Below are 20552 nucleotides of genomic sequence, written 5' to 3'. Positions count from 1 at the left end.
ATATGTTATGGCGAATAATCTACTCTTCGAATTCATTTCTTTTCATTTTTGTCTTTTTTTCCTTTGATTTTGGCATTCTACGACATTGGTATCGTTTCTAAATGTTTTCCTTGCAACTTATGGTATATTTTTGCTCATTTAGCAACTGTTTTGCACGATTTACAGTATGGTTAAAAACTTTTTTTTTTCTCTTGGAAACGGCCGAAAATTCATGCGCGCGCGGATGACATCCATATAATCAAATCAACATGGCCTAATGTACATAAATATTATATCATCAAAATGGACTGAAAACATCTTAGAAAAATTATACAGAGACAGAACAAAAAGAAAAAAAGCCTCCATTTAGCCTTACAGATACAGTATCAATGGCACAAATGTAGCAAAAACCAGTAAGAAAACTTTTGACAAGTGAAAGTATCAATCAATACAGTATTCATAATTATGATAAACACAGTGTTCCCCTCTTAACCCCGATGCTCCTGCAGTTTCCCCCTCCGAGATGGAACAAGAAGAAGTTGTAGACATCATCCCACCATGAAATATTTTTTTCTAAGTTTTGTTATTTGTTTTGGTTTATTTGGTGTTATGATATGTTATTAGGGATATCATTTGTTTGTTTTTATCACCCATCCTCTCCCAGCAATTAGCACTACTATGACTTAAGGTTTTAATCAAAATGAGCTGATTATGCAAACTACGTCTTTGCATCTTTGCATAAGTCATCTGTGATCCACAGACAGTACCTGGGTCCCGTTACCAGTTAAAAGAAGATTTATTACTAATGCCTGACACTATGAATCACTGGCCTGGGGCTAAAAATAGTTCACAGGCCACAAAGCACAGAACTGGTCAGAAGATAATAAGAATCAGTTGACCCCACAGACTATACCACCCTATTATAAGAAGGGGTGAAAATCTAAAACTTTTTTTTAAAACACATGCTACATTTCCACAGCAAACAGCTAATGTACGCTAAAACGCAACTACCCACGTACAAAAGATAGTTGCAATCTATCCAGCGGTTCTTGAGATCATTACACCAAAAGCAACCGAAAATGAAACGATTGTGCAGGTCCAAAGCAAGCAGCTACAGGCTGGGCGCAAATGTCCACCGGGCGGCCAGCTGGACGGGGAATGCCGGGAGCACCGAAGATTGCTCGTCCCAACCACGATAGACCGGACACCGGGCTAGCTGCCGACCGGATGCGCAGACAAAATGCCCCAGAGGCGTCGCCAAAAAGGTAGCCTGTGGGTGTTGACGGCGGATGGCGGTTGGCTGACCGTACATCCTGGAGGACGTTGGCCCAAATTTATGGCCGTGGCCCCCTGCTGAGATGCGCTGACCTGTGCACCGCCAACACCGGTATGTTACTGTACATGTAGGTCCCGAAATTTGGAAGGAAGGGAAGGAGAAGCTGGTATGTTTACGCCATGGACGGTGTATATACGGGGTACAGATACAGATAGAGTGGGCCAATAGGGTGGTGGTATGTGTACTAGTATAGTATGTATATTATACTGTAAGTCCCCCCCCCTCGTAGTATAGTATAGTCTTTTACGTTTATAGGGCTAAATTATGTAAAAGACTGCAAGCAAGAGAAGCTCTAGATCTGCAACAGTCGCCGCGGCTAAGTATAGTAACATATAGTCATGGAGGTACTCCTTGGTATAGTGCTGCAAGCAAAACTGCAACAGTCGCCACAGCCACGGCTATCCTCAGACCGGACTAGTCTGGGTGTCGTTTTGTGTAACAATTTGTTCAAACATGTGGTTAGAACTCCATGGTTCAAGCAATGGCTCAAAGCAGTCTCTAATAGGTCGTAAAATTAATGCATCTTTAGTTATACTTCACGTTATATACAGATAGCCGTGGCGACTCAGGAGGCCTTTTGTATGTAACAAAGTATAAACATGGAGGTAGATATAAACGTTAAACGTTACTGGCTTCCCTTAAGCATACGAAAGAAAAGAAAAGGCTATTGAGTCGCCACGGCTTCAGTAACTGACTATAAGACTAGTTCGTCTTCAACTCTTAGTGACATGTACAGTTTATGACACAACAAACAGACTACAACAGGATCCTAAAATGTTGGACTGGGTGGATTGGATTATGCTAGCTGTTGTCGTAGGTCACATTTGCAATAGTTTCTAATCTGATAATGCATGATGCTTTTTGACATTTGATAACAACCAACCACAGTGTGTTTTGGTAGCAGTTACATGATTCTTTCCCAAACCAGCAGGAATGTCAACAAAAAGTCAGCTTACTCAAGGTTATATAATATAACGTTACAACCTTACACACTGTTTGAGTAGTTAGTTGAAAATTAACAGGTTATTTGGTTTGTAAACACACACCATTGGCATTAATGGTTGAGGTCAAAGGTACATCTGGTGTCAGAGGTAACTTGCTACAAGGCAGAAGGTATGATGTTTTCCTTTTGATAAGGTATTACTGTAACATTTAATGATGTTCAACATAATGTTTGGGATAACATTCTTAATAACTGACATTTGTTTTCTTATTGTTTGTAACTATTATGACATCTAACCATATGTATGTGACAAGACTTTTGATAATTTCTACTTGGGACTGCGATAGCTCAGTGTTGTTAGTTAACAAATTTTACATTAACGTTATATAACTTAAAGTTATACTAGACTAGAAACACTTTACATTTGGAACCGCAACAGTCCCTATGATGTAACAATGCCTAGTAGGTATGTCACAATGGACCTATACCATTATTAAGTCACAGTTTGTTTACCTGTTCTAAAGAACATTCTAGAACGGTCAGTTAAAGAAGAAAGATCATTTCAAAGTTTTCAAAGAAAGGTATGTCTGATTTTTGCTGCGTCTAGTTGTGTTGACACAGCATTACATGCCGCATGGGTGATTTAGTTGTGACATTAGACGAAAGTAGTACTGTATTAAAAGCCTTATATTAGGCTAACGCTACACAAACACACACCGCGCTACGCACCCCTGTACAATATAAACGTCGATTGACCGGCATTCATTGCGGTACACAAACTGTGACGTAATAATGGTATAGGTCCATTGCACTACGTTCTGAAATGCATTGTTAACAGTAAAAACTAGCGTATGTGCACTGTGAATCATTAGTACAGTAAACTATGTAACACCTTTAGTGCACTATGCACCAAGTAACATCTAGCATCAGTGCACAGTAAACCAGTCAGAATTGCCCTGATGAAGATGACAGTCGGTCATCGAAACGTCGGCTCAGTAAAAATAAATGGTTGTGATAAAAGAACTTTGCTATTCATTTGTTTACCAACCTGATGAAATTATTTACAAACAATCAACAATGTTGACATTTGCAACATTTGTCGTACAACGATGGACAACCAAGACCATAAGATTTAACTTTTTAAGATGCCATGTTCAACCAAAAAGTAGGCGGTGAGAGCTTAAACAGAAGGTGTGTAAAGATAATTTTGTAAAAAAAAGTAACTTTAACCTTAAGGCTTGCAGTCTAATAGTTCATTATGAAATATTAACATTATTTCTGAGTTTTCACTTCCCCTTTAAATTTTCATGAGCTGTAATTAATGTTTAGGTCAATAGTCCATACCCATCCTGAGAGCTGTGTGAGTTTATATACTGTATTATATATTTATATACAGTTATACAGTTGTTACCTTCGCCAAGAAGGTTATGTTTTCAGAGGCCTTCGTGTGTGTGTGTGTGTGTGTGTGTGTGTGTGTGTGTGTGTGTGTGTGTGTGTGTGTGTGTGTGTGTGTCTGTAAACATGATAACTTGAGAAGGCCTTGATGGATTGTCTTGATAGTTTGGTTGGGGGTAGGTCTTGATGAGACCTCAAAATGATTAGATTTTGGGCCCCCTGGTGGCTTGTTATGGTACTGCAGCTGAACTTCCGGTTTTGATATCTCATGATCTAGTTTTATTCATGTTACAGGGCACACCACCAGCCTTACATGACTACCATACCTGTGGTGCTTGACTAGAAACAATGGGGCGCTACAGTGGGAAAACCTGCCGTCTTATGACGCTGATTGTCCTTACTGGACTCTTCTTTGTCGTGGAGATAACGGTGGGTTACGTCACCAACTCCATGGCGCTAGTGGCGGACTCCTTCCACTGCCTGTCTGACATGGTTTCCCTGATTGTAGGCCTATCTGCCATGAGGGTAAGTTTCTACAAAGTTCCCATGTGCATAATGTTTTATGATGCGTAATTTTAAAGATTTGTTAAGAATTCAATCATGTCCTGTATCTTTGTTACCGATATATTTTATCTGAGCCATACCTAGTGTTTTAGCCGGTCTTCATCTTTCCATCACTTGACGAAATTTTGCTGCTCATGATGGACAGAAATTTTGCCCAATCCATCAACAGAGGGCCTGCATGCCCTTTTCTGTTATGGGCTAATTTTGATTGACCGTTAATCGTCACCAGCCTGCTCTAATTCACAATGTTAAGCATTATCAGTATATTCAGCGCGATGCATTATTGTTCGTTTTAATTCTACGTAGCGCAGTAGTACGTAGTATGCAGAGCTTCATTCACAGAGGCCTAACCAAAATCAACCGTGACGCCAACCAAGGAATTGACTTGTTTTGTCGCAGAGCTCTGCAGCTCTGCCACTGAGGGCTGTACGAGCAACCTCCATGGAGGAGCTCTGCAGAGCTGAGACCTCCATGAAGGTTGCTCATACAGCCCCTTCTCTTGATTTTTCCAGTTCTCCAAGAAGCGAGTTGTTCACCTGAACACGTTTGGACTGGGCGCGTGCAGAGGTTCTGGGAGGACTGGTGAACAGTATCTTCCTGTTGGCCCTGTGTTTCTCCATCCTGGTCGAGTCCTTCAAACGTCTCATCATGCCTGAAATTGTGGAGACTCCACTTATCATGGTCATCATCGGGGGAGTTTCTCTGGCCTTTTATATCTTTGGGATGGGTCTTCTCAGGGGTGAGTTGGACATCAGCTTTACTACCCATAGAAGTGGCTCATACATGTATCCCTGGTTTGTCATAGAAAAATCTCCTTAGGCCTACATGTAGGTAATTAAGGGCTTGTGCTTTTGGTTTCCCAACTGACCTGCTCTTGCAGGTGAAAAGGAAGTATTTTCAATTAATAAGTATCTGATCAGTATATACATGTACATACATGTAATTTGCTGTCAAATCCAAAATTTCCATTATGTACATACAGAAGCAAGGCCTTTGTGTAATGTTGCAACCTGCACAAAGTGCAAATTGGCCAATCAGTAAGATGGAAAATTTAGAAATGTTTGAATTTGTAGGTCTTATGGTGAGTAGACATGGCCATCTCTACACCAAGCACACCACAACAGAACAGGAGCCTGACCAGTCTCTGACACCAGCAAAGATCACATCCCCTCCAGGGAGCTGGTGTCAGATACAGACTCGGGGTATGATGTTGACCCTGACATCAGGTAAAACTATAATTAACGCTGTACCACTACGCCACCAGACGCCGCCACCTAACAATTGTTGATGAACTGAGAACAAGTACATCTGAGAAAGTACAACATGTTATACAGTTGTGCATCTGAGAAAGTACCACATGTAGTGCATCTGAGAAAGTACCACATGTAGTGCATCTGAGAAAGTAACCACATGTAGTGCATCTGGGAAAGGTAACCACCAATTGTTATACAGTAGTGCATCTGAGAAAGTACCACATGTAGTGCATCTGAGAAAGTACCACATGTAGTGCATCTGAGAAAGTACCACGTTATACAGTAGTGCATCTGAGAAAGTACCACATGTAGTGCATCTGAGAAGGTACCACATGTAGTGCATCTGAGAAAGTACCACATGTTATACAGTTGTGCATCTGAGAAAGTACCACATGTAGTGCATCTGAGAAAGTACCACAATTGTTATACTGTAGTGCGTCTGAGAAAGTACCACATGTAGTGCATCTGAGAAAGTACCACATGTAGTGCATCTGAGAAAGTACCACATGTAGTGCATCTGAGAAAGTACCACATGTTATACAGAAGTGCATCTGAGAAAGTACCACATGTACATGTATGTAGTGCATCTGAGAAAGTACCACATGTAGTGTCCAATCTGTAAATGTATCTAGAGAAGGAGAATGCCTTCAAGTTGATAATGGCTTGTTTGTTTGAACTCATGTCTGTAGGAGTGACAGTGACCACCAGCTTTCTGAGTCTCACTCCAGTATTGACTCTGACATGGACACCTCTGTCTGCAAGCCACAAAACACTGGTGAAACTTCTAATTAGTTTTTAACATTCACATGTATTACTTTGAACTTTTTTATCTTTGGCACACTAAGGCCCCATTAATCACCACTCGCGTAAACCATCCACCTTACGATTCTGGTTCCCAGGAAGTGTTCAAAGAAATTGCTGTATACATATGAAATGCAAGTTAATTTGAGGTGTGAAACCGTTCCAGCGTAGGTGTAAGTTTTGAATCATGGACGCAAAAAGTATTCCATATCAATACGGTTCGTGACCAAACCGAAACACATTTTTAATCATGAACGGGGCCTTGATTAGCTGTTTGGTTATCAATTCCCCTTTGTTTCTGGGCTTTAATTTAAGGCAGAGAGATGGATGGATGTAACTATAGTGAAGTCTTTGGGAAGAGCCATTTACCATTTCCATAAATTATTGAATTATGGCTTCATGAGATCACATGTACATCAAGAAATTTTTGTGTTGTGTACCTTATTATTACTATGTTGAAAAGAATACCTTAACATCTATGAGCTTGAAACAGTTCTGTTGCATTCACTGATAACTCACGTTAATGATAGTTTTCAAATTCACTATTGTTTGTGTCAGGTGCCAGTCTAATTTGACAGCTGTGTGTTGACATTCTGCAGCTGTAACAGACGCCACAGAGATGAACCTGCGGGGTGTGTTCCTGCATGTGTTGGGCGACGCCCTGTCATCTCTCATCATCGTTATCAATGCACTCATCATCATGTATGTGCAGGGAGACTGGACCAAGTACTGTGACCCTGTCCTCAGGTATCATATGATTAGACCACCACTACTAGAAATAATATATAATAGCTTTAGGCCACACCAATTTAATTTCTTGGTTAATGGATGGTTAACGGATTTGCCGCTTCATTTTTTTCTGATTTGCAAATAAAAATAAAAATCCAGAATCAACAGCAAAATGCGCATATTTTGCCCTGAACAGTTGAAAACAGTCCTTTTCCATCCTAGTTGTCACATTTATTCCATCTTTCAATGCAATGGTATCATTAAAAGTTCAAAATTCATTGTTTAAATTTTGAACCAGCCTGGTGTGTTGACTTCATGGCTCCTATTGTACCATTTTGGGCCATAATAGGATGCCTAGGCCTGTTTTTATTTTCTTCTTTTTTTTTCACCTGCCCGCTCCAATATTTTTCTAGAAAAATCCGTTAATCAAGAAATTAAATTGGTGTAGCCTTAGTTAAGGATAGTGTTTTTTTTCTCCGTATCTGCATTTTCAGGTATTGAAATAAAATCATTTGAAACCCAGTGCTTGATGTGGTGTGGTATCGTCTGGGACTACCCCGGAAATGGGCTATACCACACTACATTCAAGAAGGGGTTTCAAGCCTGTATTGTGTATGGTAATTGTGGTATCCCCCATCTTTTAAGTTATGCAGTGCTACTGGTACCATTGCTGTTAATGTGATGTCTAAAACTGTGACATGAAGCAGAATGACTAATTGTATTACTTTACATTATTATACATGTAATTATGAATTCTAAACTTACTATATTGTAGATGTTTAGTATTAAATTTCCTTATTGTTTCCTGTTTTGCAGCATCCTAATGGTGATCATCATCATTGCCACAACTGTGCCTCTGTGTAAGTTTTAGTGTTAAGTGTTAAGGCCAATAATTTATTGTATCTACTCCTAACTGTTACATGTGCCTCTTGACAAGTTTTATTACAAGTTTAAATTTAACTTATTTAGCTCACAAACTTGAAATCTGCAAAGATGCCTACAAAATAAGCATCTGCTGGATGCAGGTATAAAGGGAGGCTTGGGAGCAATTGTCCTGGAAAGACTATGCTGTAAAGTTGCCTTTGCCAGGATGTGACTGCTGTTTCAGTACCAAGGAGAGCTTCAACTACTCATATCTGATTGATAAATGTGACAAGTTTGGGCTAGAACATGTATACAGTAATTGTATTTGTCATGACCTTTGGATTGGAGTGTTAAAATTGAGGAAGCCTGAACAGTTGTGTGTTCGCAGCTGTAACTTGAGATTCCTTTGCTGCATGGGGGTGTAGTTTGGTACGTTGTCTGCTAGTATGGTCTAGTTGATGCACATTGTTTTTTTTAGCAATTTTGTTAGGTCATGTAATATTTTAGCAAAATCCCTATTCTGATGGAATGTTGGTACAGTTGTATTCTGTAGATGTTATGGTTGTGCGGTTTTCTCAAGCAAATGTTTCGATCATGGTAGTCCCAGCATGGCGGACCGCCAAAAAATTGTAGATGTATAATAACTCATGATCCGCTGATGTGTAGTTTGGCATGCCATCTGCTAGTATGCCTCGGATGATGCACGTTTGTTATTTTCGTTTGTTTTTACATCATAACAGTTTTTAGAGGTTAAGTACAATAATATATTTCATCAGGATACGCCCCTACTTTTGAGGTGTGGAACAGTGACCCCACAGCTGTTCTAAACTTTCCTCCAAGCAGATCTTAGGCGCACATAAACCTAATCTCCAAGCAGATGTTTCAGTTTGAGAGTCTGTGATGGTATAGGGGAATATCAATATCTTAATTATGTAAATGAATATGAAACCCTATAATTCCATACTTTGGTAAATACTGGTAATTCAATTTTTTGCGGCATTTAGGCAAGTTAGGCCATGTTGATTTGATTATATGGATGACATCCCCCCAAAAACGTTTTCAACCATACTGTAAATTGTGCAAAACAGTTGCTAAATGAGCAAAAATATACCATAAGTTGCAAGGAAAACATTTAGCAACGATACCAATGTCGTAGAATGCCAAAATCAAAGGAAAAAAGACAAAAATGTAAAGAAATGAATTCGAAGAGTAGATTATTCGCCATAACATATTCTGTGCCATTTGTTCAACCTTCATGACCACGTAGATTTCATAGTGAAAGCAACTTTTTTTTTGCAAAACTTTTTTTTATTCGCACGCGCGCATCAGTTTGGGGTTCCCAGAGGATGTCATCCATACAATCAAATCAACATGGCCTTAAGTTGAAAAGATCAACATTTTAGATATTATGAGCCGTGTAAATCAGGGCATCGTTTACATTATTTATGAGGAACCACAAACACAATGGGGAGATCTGTGTCATACGGACTCTTGTTTTGTTTTGAATTTTGCAGTGAGACAGTCAGCATCCATCCTCCTACAGTCTGTGCCGCCCACTGTTAGGATGAAGACGCTCAGGTCCAAGTTGCAGAAGGTGAGGCTGGGCAATGGTTATTATGCAGAGCAGCGCCACCTAGCAGGAAAGAAACATATTACAGTGTATCTAAAACCCTAACTGCATCTGAGATACATGACCTGTAACAAACTGTCACTGTATCTTGGCTCTAGGTACTATAATTGATGTAATCAAATATTTGAATGAATGAATGAAGAAGTAATTAAATGATTGAAGTAACTACTTTTTTGACATTTAATAAATACAAATACCTAAGTGTTTCATTAAATGGTTAGAATTACATGTTTAACTAACCACGTTATGTATTTCTTACCGTCCAGATTGCAGGTATTGTGAGCATCCATGAGTTTCACGTGTGGCCACTGACGGGTGAGAAGATTGTCGCCACGCTTCACGTAGTGTTCCTGTCCCCGCTGAACTACATGGAGATCTGCCATGAGATCAAGGACCTTTTTCATGATGAGGGAATTCACTCTGCAACCATACAGCCGGAGTTTTCACAGGTTTATACAGAGGGTGTCTGATACAAAGATAAAAGATACAAAGAAACTTGTCAAGAAATTTTCAAGATGCCATTTGATCCACTATTTTTTACCTTGTGTTGAATCTAAAATGTATGTTAAGTACACGTGTACATCCAGGTATGTTTTCGGTGGCACTGTTTTAAGCTACGGTCACAACCCGCCGTACATGCTTTTTGTCCGTACGTTTTTTGGGAGGCTACATTTTTTCTGAAAACGTGGGGAAGGAGTGGCGTCTACGCACGTCACTCGCACGTCACTAGCACGGTTGCGCAAAGTGTAAGAGTGTGGTCTGCACCCCAAGTCTGGCCGTGAGCGGTTGCGTGCATCGTGCGTGTGAGTGGTGAGTTGTACGTGCTTACAACTTACGATCTCTGTGCAATTGTAACTTTACCGTAAGGCCACACCAATTTAATTTCTTGGTTAACGGATTCGCCGCTTCATTTTTTTCTGATTTGCAAATAAAAATAAAAATCCAGAATCAACTGCAAAATGCTCATATTTTGCCCTGAACAGTTGAAAACAGTCCTTTTCATCCTAGTTGTTACAGTTATTCCATCTTTCAATGCAATGGTATCATTAAAAGTTCAAAATTCATTGTTTAAATTTGGAACCAGCCTGGTGTGTTGACTTCATGGCTCCTATCGTACCATTTTGGGCCACAATAGGATGCCTAGACCTGTTTTTATTTTTTATTTTTTTTCACCTGCCCGCTCCATTATTTGTCTATAAAAATCCGTTAACCAAGAAATTAAATTGGTGTGGCCTAAGGAGGCCGTACTCACACGTGCTTCTTCCACACGGCATGTACGGGGCACGTGCGTCGCTCGTACTCGCACGCACGGGTGGTGAATCCGCAGACCGCACGTAGAAAAAGTTTTACATGCACTTAACGTTCTACGGCATGTCTGCGTGCTCCCAAATCCGTAGGATTCCGTACGGAGGCGGTACTCGTCACGCACGGATGCCCTACGTTTTCCCACGTTTTTGCACGTAGACAGCACGCAGAAGCATGTACGGTGGGTTGGGACCGTAGCTTAAAGAGGAGTTTGTATGTGTGGCTACCAGAGTGGCAAAAGTTTCTGGAGAGTTGGAGGGGGTTTTTGACAGTTAATTATGGCTTCAGCTACATGTACGTGGTGTGATGAAACATATTGTTTTCTCTCGTGTTTCTTCTCCTGTCATTTTGTTCAATATCTTCATTTTGGGGCCAAATCACAGGAAATTTGGCATGAAGGTAGAGTGGCCAAATACCCCCAGATTTTTTTTTTTCATTTCATGGATACAGCCTTTTAAAATTATTCTGTTTTTTTTTGCCATTTTCAGGCAAAAAAAGAGTACATTTTGGATCTGGAGCCTAGGTATTAAACCTGAATGACCTGAAATTTGGTGTGGGGATACCTTGAACACATTTCCACGGAATGTCATTCACACCTTTGACATACACCACTTTAAAAAAAATATGGCTTTTTGGCTATTTTCAGACAAAAAAATGTACATTTTTGGCTACTCTGACCTGATATTAAATTCGAATGACCAGTCCTGAAGTTCGGTATGGAGATACCAAATGACCAAAAAATTTAGTGTGGGATATCCTTGGATACAAGCCCATAGAATGTTATTTATGCTTATGGCGTGGGTCACTTCAAAAGTATATAAAATGGGACTTTTTTGCTATTTTCTCTCTTCCTTAGTAATACCATTCTCTAGGTGGTATCTCTTCATTCCATACTAAATTAGTATAAATCAGATGTAACATACAAATGTATCAATCATACCTTCTCCCCCCGTAGCTAGCACTTCAGCAGTGAGTTCATCTGCTCCTGGGGCTTTTCTGAATTTCATCTTCTTTATGGGATAATTTAGCCTGGTATAAAATCCAAAAGGGTTTTAAAGAAACACAATACAATCAAGGGTCAAGGAACACAATGCAGTCACAGACTCACCAAACAGTAGCTTTCACTGTGAGTTACCGGAGCGGTTATTTGGGAAGAACTAAACTTTTTAGAGTTACACTAAGTTTGCCAACAAGCCGACTAGCCGCCCACTTAATTAAGAGTCTGATTGGGGAACTTCCACGTGGGTTTGCTAACCAGAGTGACGTCCTGTTCGGATGGCATCACTTAGGGGGAGATCCGTTTGCTACACAAAACCTTGAGTAAGAATTTATTTTGTTTCAGGGTGTTGGGAGTAGTTGCCATTGTCTCCTGGACTGCAACACAACCTGTGGTCCAAACCAGTGCTGCACAACAGACAAAGACACACAACCAAGCACACAGGACCAGGCTTCCCTCAGAAGAGTCTTGTTCCCTTGTCTGGGCAGCAGACACCCTGAAGATGATGTACAAAATGTACTCATCCAGGAAGGGGTTTCTGGGAGGAGACCATCACTGAACCAGGTACTTTCCCACTTGAGAGAGAAGTTTGGGGAACAAGTCAGCTATGATGAGAACAGTGGAGAGATTTTCCTCCTCGAAGCAAAAGAGTCAACACTCTAAAAAGTGTTGATGCCGCAGTTTGGCTTTTAATCTTCTTAGGAAAAGAAGAAATGAAGAAATTTTAAATGAATTTCCTTGCATAATATCTATAGCTTGTCCCTGAAGCAAGAAGGATTTTGGAACACAGTAACAACTTTGTTGTTATTAAGTACATTAACTGCACCAAATTAAGAATGATTTAGAATGATTTAATTTAAGTGCAATATTAGGAATAGAACAAATTCTATCATAATAATAATTGTCTTTCACTAATAACAGGGTACCTTTGCAAAATGAAGCTGCTAGGTTCAGAGTAACTAATTGAGGTCTGGCTTTTTTTAAACCATTATTATTGATACCATTAAAGGCAGTCTCAAGGACTGAAGCTACTGTTCTGGTTCTGTAGATGATATTTTTCTGAATCCCAAAATATTGCATTGGCAACTTGACCTGAGTTTGGACTTGGCAGCAGTTACATTCAGTATTCTGGTCATCATCACCTATTACAATGTAGTAAGTGTCCTCCAAATTAAATCAATTACAGCCAACTGAAACATATTATTTTGCAAACAACCAGTGGACAAACTTCAAAGTGTTGGCCAAAGGGCAGTTACCAGTATAGCACTTAGTACACCAGCTGTACCGATACAGATACAGAACATTCTTGGGTTGATCTAGAAAATTATGTTAACTTAGATATTATTTTGCAATTCATTTCTGGATGCTTGTTCGTGTCGATTCATAACCTTAGCAATTTTTTCCCATTTGGTTTAAAAATCAGCCGATGTTACGAAATCCAGGGGTGATCTTGAAAATGAGGTTAAACGTTGTAACGTGTTGTGTAAATGGATACTTGTTCATCAATTTTCCACCTTACCATCAAAAATTCCCTCCTGCCTTAGGCCTAAAATGACCTTGATCTTCAGCAATAATCCCATTCCCATCATGCCCACACATGGGTCTGCATGGAGGGGCACTACTCGGTCACTGGATTATAAATAGTTCAATTCTTTGTCATTTTAATAATCTGTAACTAAATTTTACAAATTTGGTTGATTTTGTATAAATGAAAATATGTTGTTTTAGAAAATGATACTGGCCTCTGTTCTTGAAACTGCCTTTGATTTATACATGGTACATTTTGAAGGCCTCAACAAGATATATGATAATTTTTATTAATCAATTGCACAGTGTTGTTTGTTGAACTGATTTCTAAGGTAATACATGAATTATGTAACTATGTTCCATTGAGAGTTGCATAAAGTTTATTCATAGCATGTCAAAAATTACGAATCTGAGCTGTGATAGCAGCTAAAACATTCTGTGATAGACTGTTGTGGATGATCAGTGATGTAAAGGAAATATTGTGTTCGTTGCTCATTATTTTCTGCTGCAAATGATTATAATCAACATTGATTTCTTGTAATTTTGTTTCAAAAGCCTTCGTCAGGGTTGTTTTCTGGTCCTTCACCCACGGGAGGGACTGCATTACTTGGAACAGCCCTGGCACAATGTGGCATAATTAGCCTGTATATCAGTCTGTCCAGCAAAACTGCTCTTTGACACGATTTGTACATGAGCAAAAACTTGATGGTATAAAAACTGCATAGCCAGCTAGGTATTATGTTCTCAGCTAGGCATTATGTTCTTGAAGTATGTCAAAGCAGGCTGATTGTACACACTCAGTTTTCATACAATCCTATGTGTGTACACAGTTTTTGTACCGTCAGGTTTTTGCTCACATATAGATCAGATCTTTGAGCTGCAACTAGCCACTTAAGAGGAGACCTGAAAAGCTGATGAAGACTGATACCCAGACTATTTTGTATGTCATTGCATGAATTTTCTTCTTTGCCTTTACCAATCATCTCCAATGGAATAATAGACAAAGCGGTTCCTTGTAACAAGGTAGGATGACTCTGACTCATTGCTGATTTCATTAATTTTGAAGATCACTTCTTTTCAAATCATCTTTAGACTGTCTACTCTCATAATACTGCCACTTAAACGATGATAGTTAAAAATAGTGAATCTGATGCAGATTCAGTGATTTCCAAAGCACAGACTGAGTATACATCATATCCAGCTGTGCAAGACTCATCCTAGGGTGATGAGGACAAAAGTTTATGATCCCTTAGCTTGTCAGGACAGGGGAGAGCCTTTGGGCTGAACATACAGTATGATCAATGGCCACAAATAATGGTGGTATTATGAAAGTAGATGTTACACATTGGCTGTAATTGACAAAACTTGTAAAATGCTGTATTTTGCAACATGTTGCTTAATTTTGTTGTAATACCTGGACTTAATGGAGACAGTACCACCTGTGTTTTCTGTATCATTGCAAATTTTCTCACTATCTTTATTGTCATATACAACATTTTTTTTCCTTAGGAGTTTGTACCTCCTGACCAAGCCAGCCTTACCCAGGACTCTACTAACACTCCCTCTGATGCCCTGTGCTCGAATGAGCTGCCCAGTTCCTCTCACTACACTGACAAAACCTCTGCTACAACTACTTCTCTGAGTGGATGCAGCAGGAGTAGGCGTACAGTAGAGTCTAACAGTTCAGCTGTAGAGGTGGACTCTGAAGCTGGTGATGGGAATCAGCCTGCTGTAGTGTCCTCCCTACCCTGTCTGGGGATACAGCAAACTAACCTCTCCTCTCCCTCCTCAATGCTGGGAATGGTACAGTCCTCCCCCAATTTACATGACAACATCTCTACGAACAGCAGCTTGGATGATCCCAACTACTTGAGCAAAGGGGGGTCTCAATTGTCAGTGGGACATATTATTTCACTGAAGAATATTGGTCCAGGGCAAACATATGGCTTCAGACATGCCAAGTCCTTAGAACACCTTGAGGAATATGTGGAAGATCATACACTGTCCTTAAGAAATGCGAAGTCTGCTTGCTTTGTTATGGTTGATAGGACAAGGAACAGGTTTAAGGGGGTACAACATAAGGTCCATTTGCATGGACGCAATGGGAGTCATGGTAACACAAAGGAGTCTTCTGCTTAAATTCAACCTGCTGAGGTAGCCATTTGGTGTTTGAGGCAGCAGAGGAAAGGTTAACAGGATGGCAGGCTTTCTGAATGATACAGGCATACGGTATTCCTTTGAGGCTGCAAAAACATATCTCGGTCTACAGTTAGTGTCATAATTGTTGCTTCGTATTGTAACAGGGCACAACTGAAGAAGTTCTCTGTGAGATATGCAAATTCACTGCAGTTCTTTTAAAGATACATGCTGTACATAATCTTAAAGGCAAACTAAATTCTTCATAATGTTGCAATCATTGACAAAATTATAAATTCATAATCTCATGTTTATGATATGATGGTACGGTATAATGATTGAATATAATTTGAAGGAATACAATTGTAATAGAAAATTGTCAATAGTCCAACATGGAGAATACTTTTGAAAGGATAATTGTTATTCCTGATGTTGAACATCTTTTTGAGACTTTTTAATGGTTTTTGGTTGAAGTCGGCATGTTTATGTAGGTGTGAATGTGTATGTGTGTGTGTATGATATGTAGTTAATCTAGAAACTATATAGTTTTGTTTGATATATGAATTCATTTATAAGTTTAATTAGTCACAGACTGGTGACTGTTGGCTCTCAGAAGCTACAAAATTGCCAAATGAATTGTAAATGGATTGTTCATTGATATAAATTCCCAGGACAAGAAAATTTCACGTTCAAGTGCCTCAAATAGTTCTCTACACCAAGATGTACATTTTCTGTAAGGCACTCCTGTCTTGTCAGGGCAGCATGCATATTTTTATTCCTCGATAAACATAAAGCTTTGTGTTATTTCTTGCCACAAAAAACTGTGCTCATCTATTGTTTTTTGTGTGTTTTAACAACATTTATATGTCTACACTTTGCATATTTCTATAACTGTAGTATTCTTGATATATTTATTTCAGTCCATACATAATATGAACTAGTTTCCACCAGACTCTTTTGCAGGCTGAATAGATAGTAGAACTTGGTCTGTATTTGCTCCCGAGCTAATATCTACCTCTATCTATTTTCTTAATTGAATGTGTACAAAAATGAAAATGATAAGAATGAAGTCAATCCAAGCAAAATGTTGCATTTAAAATATCTAACAAAGGAATTAATTTTAAAATGAATCATCAGAAATTTTGTTGTACAGAATACGCTGCTATTAAAATGGTGTGGAGAGTGTGTATCTATACTTCCTGTTTTGTTGTATACTTCTTGTCTTGTGTCCGTTTTTTTAGGTATATTTGAGAATTGAGAATGTGTCCAATTTTTAAGATTTGATCGTCCATCAGAGAATAGATATACCCGAGATCGAAATACACAACGAATAAGCAAGCAAAAAACTTCTTTTTTTTAGTTCTGTATATTTTGGTTCTGACAGAAACTGAGAGCTGCAGGCAGTTATGAGGCCAATTCATCCCGTTGGTAGAAGCAGTAGTGGACTTTGTGGTTGTCGGGATCACCGTCGTCATAGGGATGGGCCCCACCCAGCTCATTATGGTTGAACCAATCATCGTCGTCGAACCAGAACCATTCGTCCACAGGACTGGTGATGCCTTCGACCTGAAGGAAGAAGGAGTTATATGTTTGGAATTTGCCAAGCTACAGAATTGTTCTGTATTAAACGCCTGTCCTTGGCTCTGACTCACATTCACACATGGGCCTACAGACCTGTCCTTGGTGCTGACTCACGTTCACACATAGGCCGACAGACCTGTCCTTTGTGCTGACTCACGTTCACACATAGGCCGACAGACCTGTCCTTGGTGCTGACTCACGTTCACACATAGGCCGACAGACCTGTCCTTTGTGCTGACTCACGTTCACACATAGGCAGACCTGTCCTTGGTGCTGACTCATGTTCACACGTAGGCCGACAGACCTGTCCTTTGTGCTGACTCACGTTCACAAATGAGGTTCGACAGACCTGTCCTTTGTGCTGACTCACGTTCACACATAGGCAGACCTGTCCTTGGTGCTGACACACGTTCACACATAGGCACAGACCTGTCCTTGGTGCTGACTCACGTTCACACATAGGCCGACAGACCTGTCCTTTGTGCTGACTCACGTTCACACATAGGCAGACCTGTCCTTGGTGCTGACTCATGTTCACATGTAGACCAACAGACCTGTCATTGGTGCTGACTCACGTTCACATGTAGACCAACAGACCTGTCCTTGGTGCTGACTCACGTTCACACATAGGCCGACAGACCTGTCCTTTGTGCTGACTCACGTTCACACATAGGCCGACAGACCTGTCCTTTGTGCTGACTCACGTTCACACATAGGCAGACCTGTCCTTGGTGCTGACACACGTTCACACATACGGCAGACCTGTCCTTGGTGCTGACACACGTTCACACGTAGGCCGACAGACCTGTCCTTGGTGCTGAGACACGTTCACACGTAGGCCGACAGACCTGTCCTTGGTGCTGACTCACGTTCACACATTTACACATGGGCAGTCAGACCTGTCCTTGGTGCTGACATTTATATTATGCAAATAGGCCTACCCCTCGTGCTTGCGAGCATGAATGCTTGACTTATTGGCCCCGAAGGATACTATTTACTCTTACCATCTGGCACCCCTGCTGATGGCGGAACAGGTAGAAGGGAGCCATGATTGGAAGACGTATCGGTGTTCTATGCAGAAAAAACAAACACTTTTGGTCTATGATGTGCAACGTTTGACAATCTACAAATTCGGCGTGCAGGAGACAAAGGATGCCTCTACACTTGAAATGGCATTCTGACTGACAGCAATAACTTCTGGCCATATCTACGTGAATGTTTTCGTCATCTTGGGTTACCACGTACGTAGCCAAGTGTATTTATAGATGTTCTACACATTGCCGATGGTTTTGGTGACGTCACCTGTAGGAGCCGTCCTCACGGCAGCAGTAGTGGATCTCCGTGTTGGCGTCATATACCCCATCAGGCACTGCGCCGGAGAGCTCATTATCATTAAACACGTCCACATCATCCCATATGATGTGGCCCTCGTGAAAATCTGTGCATTTTGGACAGAGATGGAACTTGTAAAAGTAGTGTGTTTATATGACTTATGTCAGAAATGCTTAGCATTATTCTGTCCATGGAACTAATTTTTCTGACCAAGTGGACACTATCACGACCCCATACTTGCTCCAAATGATGATATTATGCAAATAGAATCCTCATTTCCATGAATTATATCAGTTGATCATATTCTCCACCAAAAGACAGTCTTGTCTTAACAAAGAATGCCATTCTAGCATTTCCTCATGAATTATGCAAATGAGGTTCTTATTTGAATAAGTTATGTTTAATGATTTTCACCTTCACTTAACTTTCAAATACCCTAGGTATGAAATTCCAGGCAGTTCTGTTGTTGAATTACAACATTTTCTCATTAATTATGCAAATTAAGTCTTAATTTACATAATAAATATCTGCCTGTGTTTTTCTCGTTCCCAATTACATATTCCACAAGCTTGAATAGTCCTATCATGTAATGCAACAGATTTATAGAATTTCCTCATAAATTATGAAAATTACATCCATATTTGCAAAATTATCACATTATTATGTCAAGATCCTACGTACCAAAAATTATAACGATCCGTCAAATGGTTCTTCAGTTATCCCCTTTTGAATATCATTAAACAAACGCCCCTGCAGTTCCAGAGCTACCTATCATTTAAATTCGTGACGGTAACATGTCTAGATCATGAGATATCAAAACCGGAAGTTCAGCTCCAGTACCATAAGAAGCCGCTAGGGGGCCCAAAATCTAATCATTTTCAGGTCTCATCAAGATCTACCTACCTACCAAATATCAAGTCAATCCATTTAAGCCTCCTAGAGTTATGGTGTTTACAGACAGACACACACACGCACGAACGCCCCGCCCTGAGGTGAATATGGTGTGATAAAGCCTTGGCAGTTGCTATAACCACCGAATAAAGCCATCGAGTGAGCAACAGTGAACGAGGTGGCTTTATGAGGTGGTTATAGCAACTGACAAGGCTTTATCACACCATATTCACCGAGAAAGGGCGGGCCATTAACGCTATTATCATATAGCCTATCAAAACTTACACAGTAGAGAGTAACACATTCCTGTATAACACATATATCAAAATTATATAACAAACCATTACAGTCACTCCTCTATCCTCCCGTCCACTGGCCATTGTTCCTGTGCATATTTCCCGATTCCAAGGACAAATTTTGACACACCATTGTCTAAAATTGTATGCCCTTTAGTGTGATGATTTTACCTGTTCTATCAGAGTTCATTTGAGTTCACCGGAACTTCGGAACAGAACCGGTATTCAATTTGTGGTTATTTTGGGCCAAAAGAATAGAACAAGCTTCCATTTGAAGTCATCTGAGGTCATTTGGATTTTTCATACAGGAATGTACTTACTAGGGGGGTGGCGCAAAATATGTTTCCTTTTCTTTCGCTCACAATTCACATGTATTGACATGGTCTTTATTTTGTTATGTATTGCTAAATAAATTGGGTGATGACAAGATGGTAAACATTTCTATTCAACAAGGAAACGTGCTACAAATGTCAGCAAAAAGAGTCAACTCCCCTGCAAATGGTTTGCTCCGGGCCGTGCTTTATTGTGCAACAAAGCACACTTGTGAGAATAAAACACACCTGGCAATACTTGTATCATGCTGTGACATTATGGCGTCATAATCAATATGGAATGGGGGCTTCTGATTGGTCAACGCCACCTGGCTATATGATAATTTTCTATTATAACAGCCTCCAGTTTAATTCCGGACTTCCAGTTTAATTCCGGACTGGCCTCCCATATCTCAGCCACCTTACACCCTGATGGGCTAAAATTGCAAACTATAGGTAAAAATGATGTAAGAAATACGTAGCCACCATCGATTGCCCCCTGGGGATTAATCTAAATTTGCAACATTATGCATAATTATGCATAAATATGCATAATTATGCATAAGGTTTGAAGGTTATGCATAATTATGCATAATGGTCAAGAGTTATGCATAATGCTTCAAACAGTTATGCATAATTGTTCATAAGGCTTCCAAGGGTTATGCATAATTATGCATAACTG

At 39.9% G+C, this 20552-nt stretch overlaps 1 protein-coding gene and 1 pseudogene across 1 annotated transcript in view; one reads left to right on the top strand and one right to left on the bottom strand.

Moving 5' to 3' along the window:
- Positions 1-178: 178 nt before the first annotated feature.
- Positions 179-14308, top strand: LOC109467693 (annotated as a pseudogene).
- A 2499-nt stretch (positions 14309-16807) lies between these two features.
- Positions 16808-20552, bottom strand: part of LOC109467707 — a 13866-nt gene continuing 10121 nt past the window's right edge. The window contains exons 12-14 of the mRNA XM_019765754.1: positions 18343-18478; positions 18045-18111; positions 16808-17025 (exon numbers count right to left, since the gene is read on the bottom strand). Coding sequence (XP_019621313.1) covers positions 16864-17025; positions 18045-18111; positions 18343-18478 — 365 coding nt within the window. The 3' untranslated portion in view covers positions 16808-16863. The remainder of the gene's footprint in view (positions 17026-18044; positions 18112-18342; positions 18479-20552) is intronic.

Source organism: Branchiostoma belcheri, unplaced genomic scaffold (assembly GCF_001625305.1).
Source record: "Branchiostoma belcheri isolate BF01 breed outbred unplaced genomic scaffold, Haploidv18h27 scaffold188, whole genome shotgun sequence".
In the NCBI taxonomy this organism is placed as follows: Eukaryota; Metazoa; Chordata; class Leptocardii; order Amphioxiformes; family Branchiostomatidae; genus Branchiostoma; species Branchiostoma belcheri.
The sequence above is the reverse complement of the archived record's forward strand: the minus strand, read 5'-3'. Positions and strand labels throughout refer to the sequence as shown.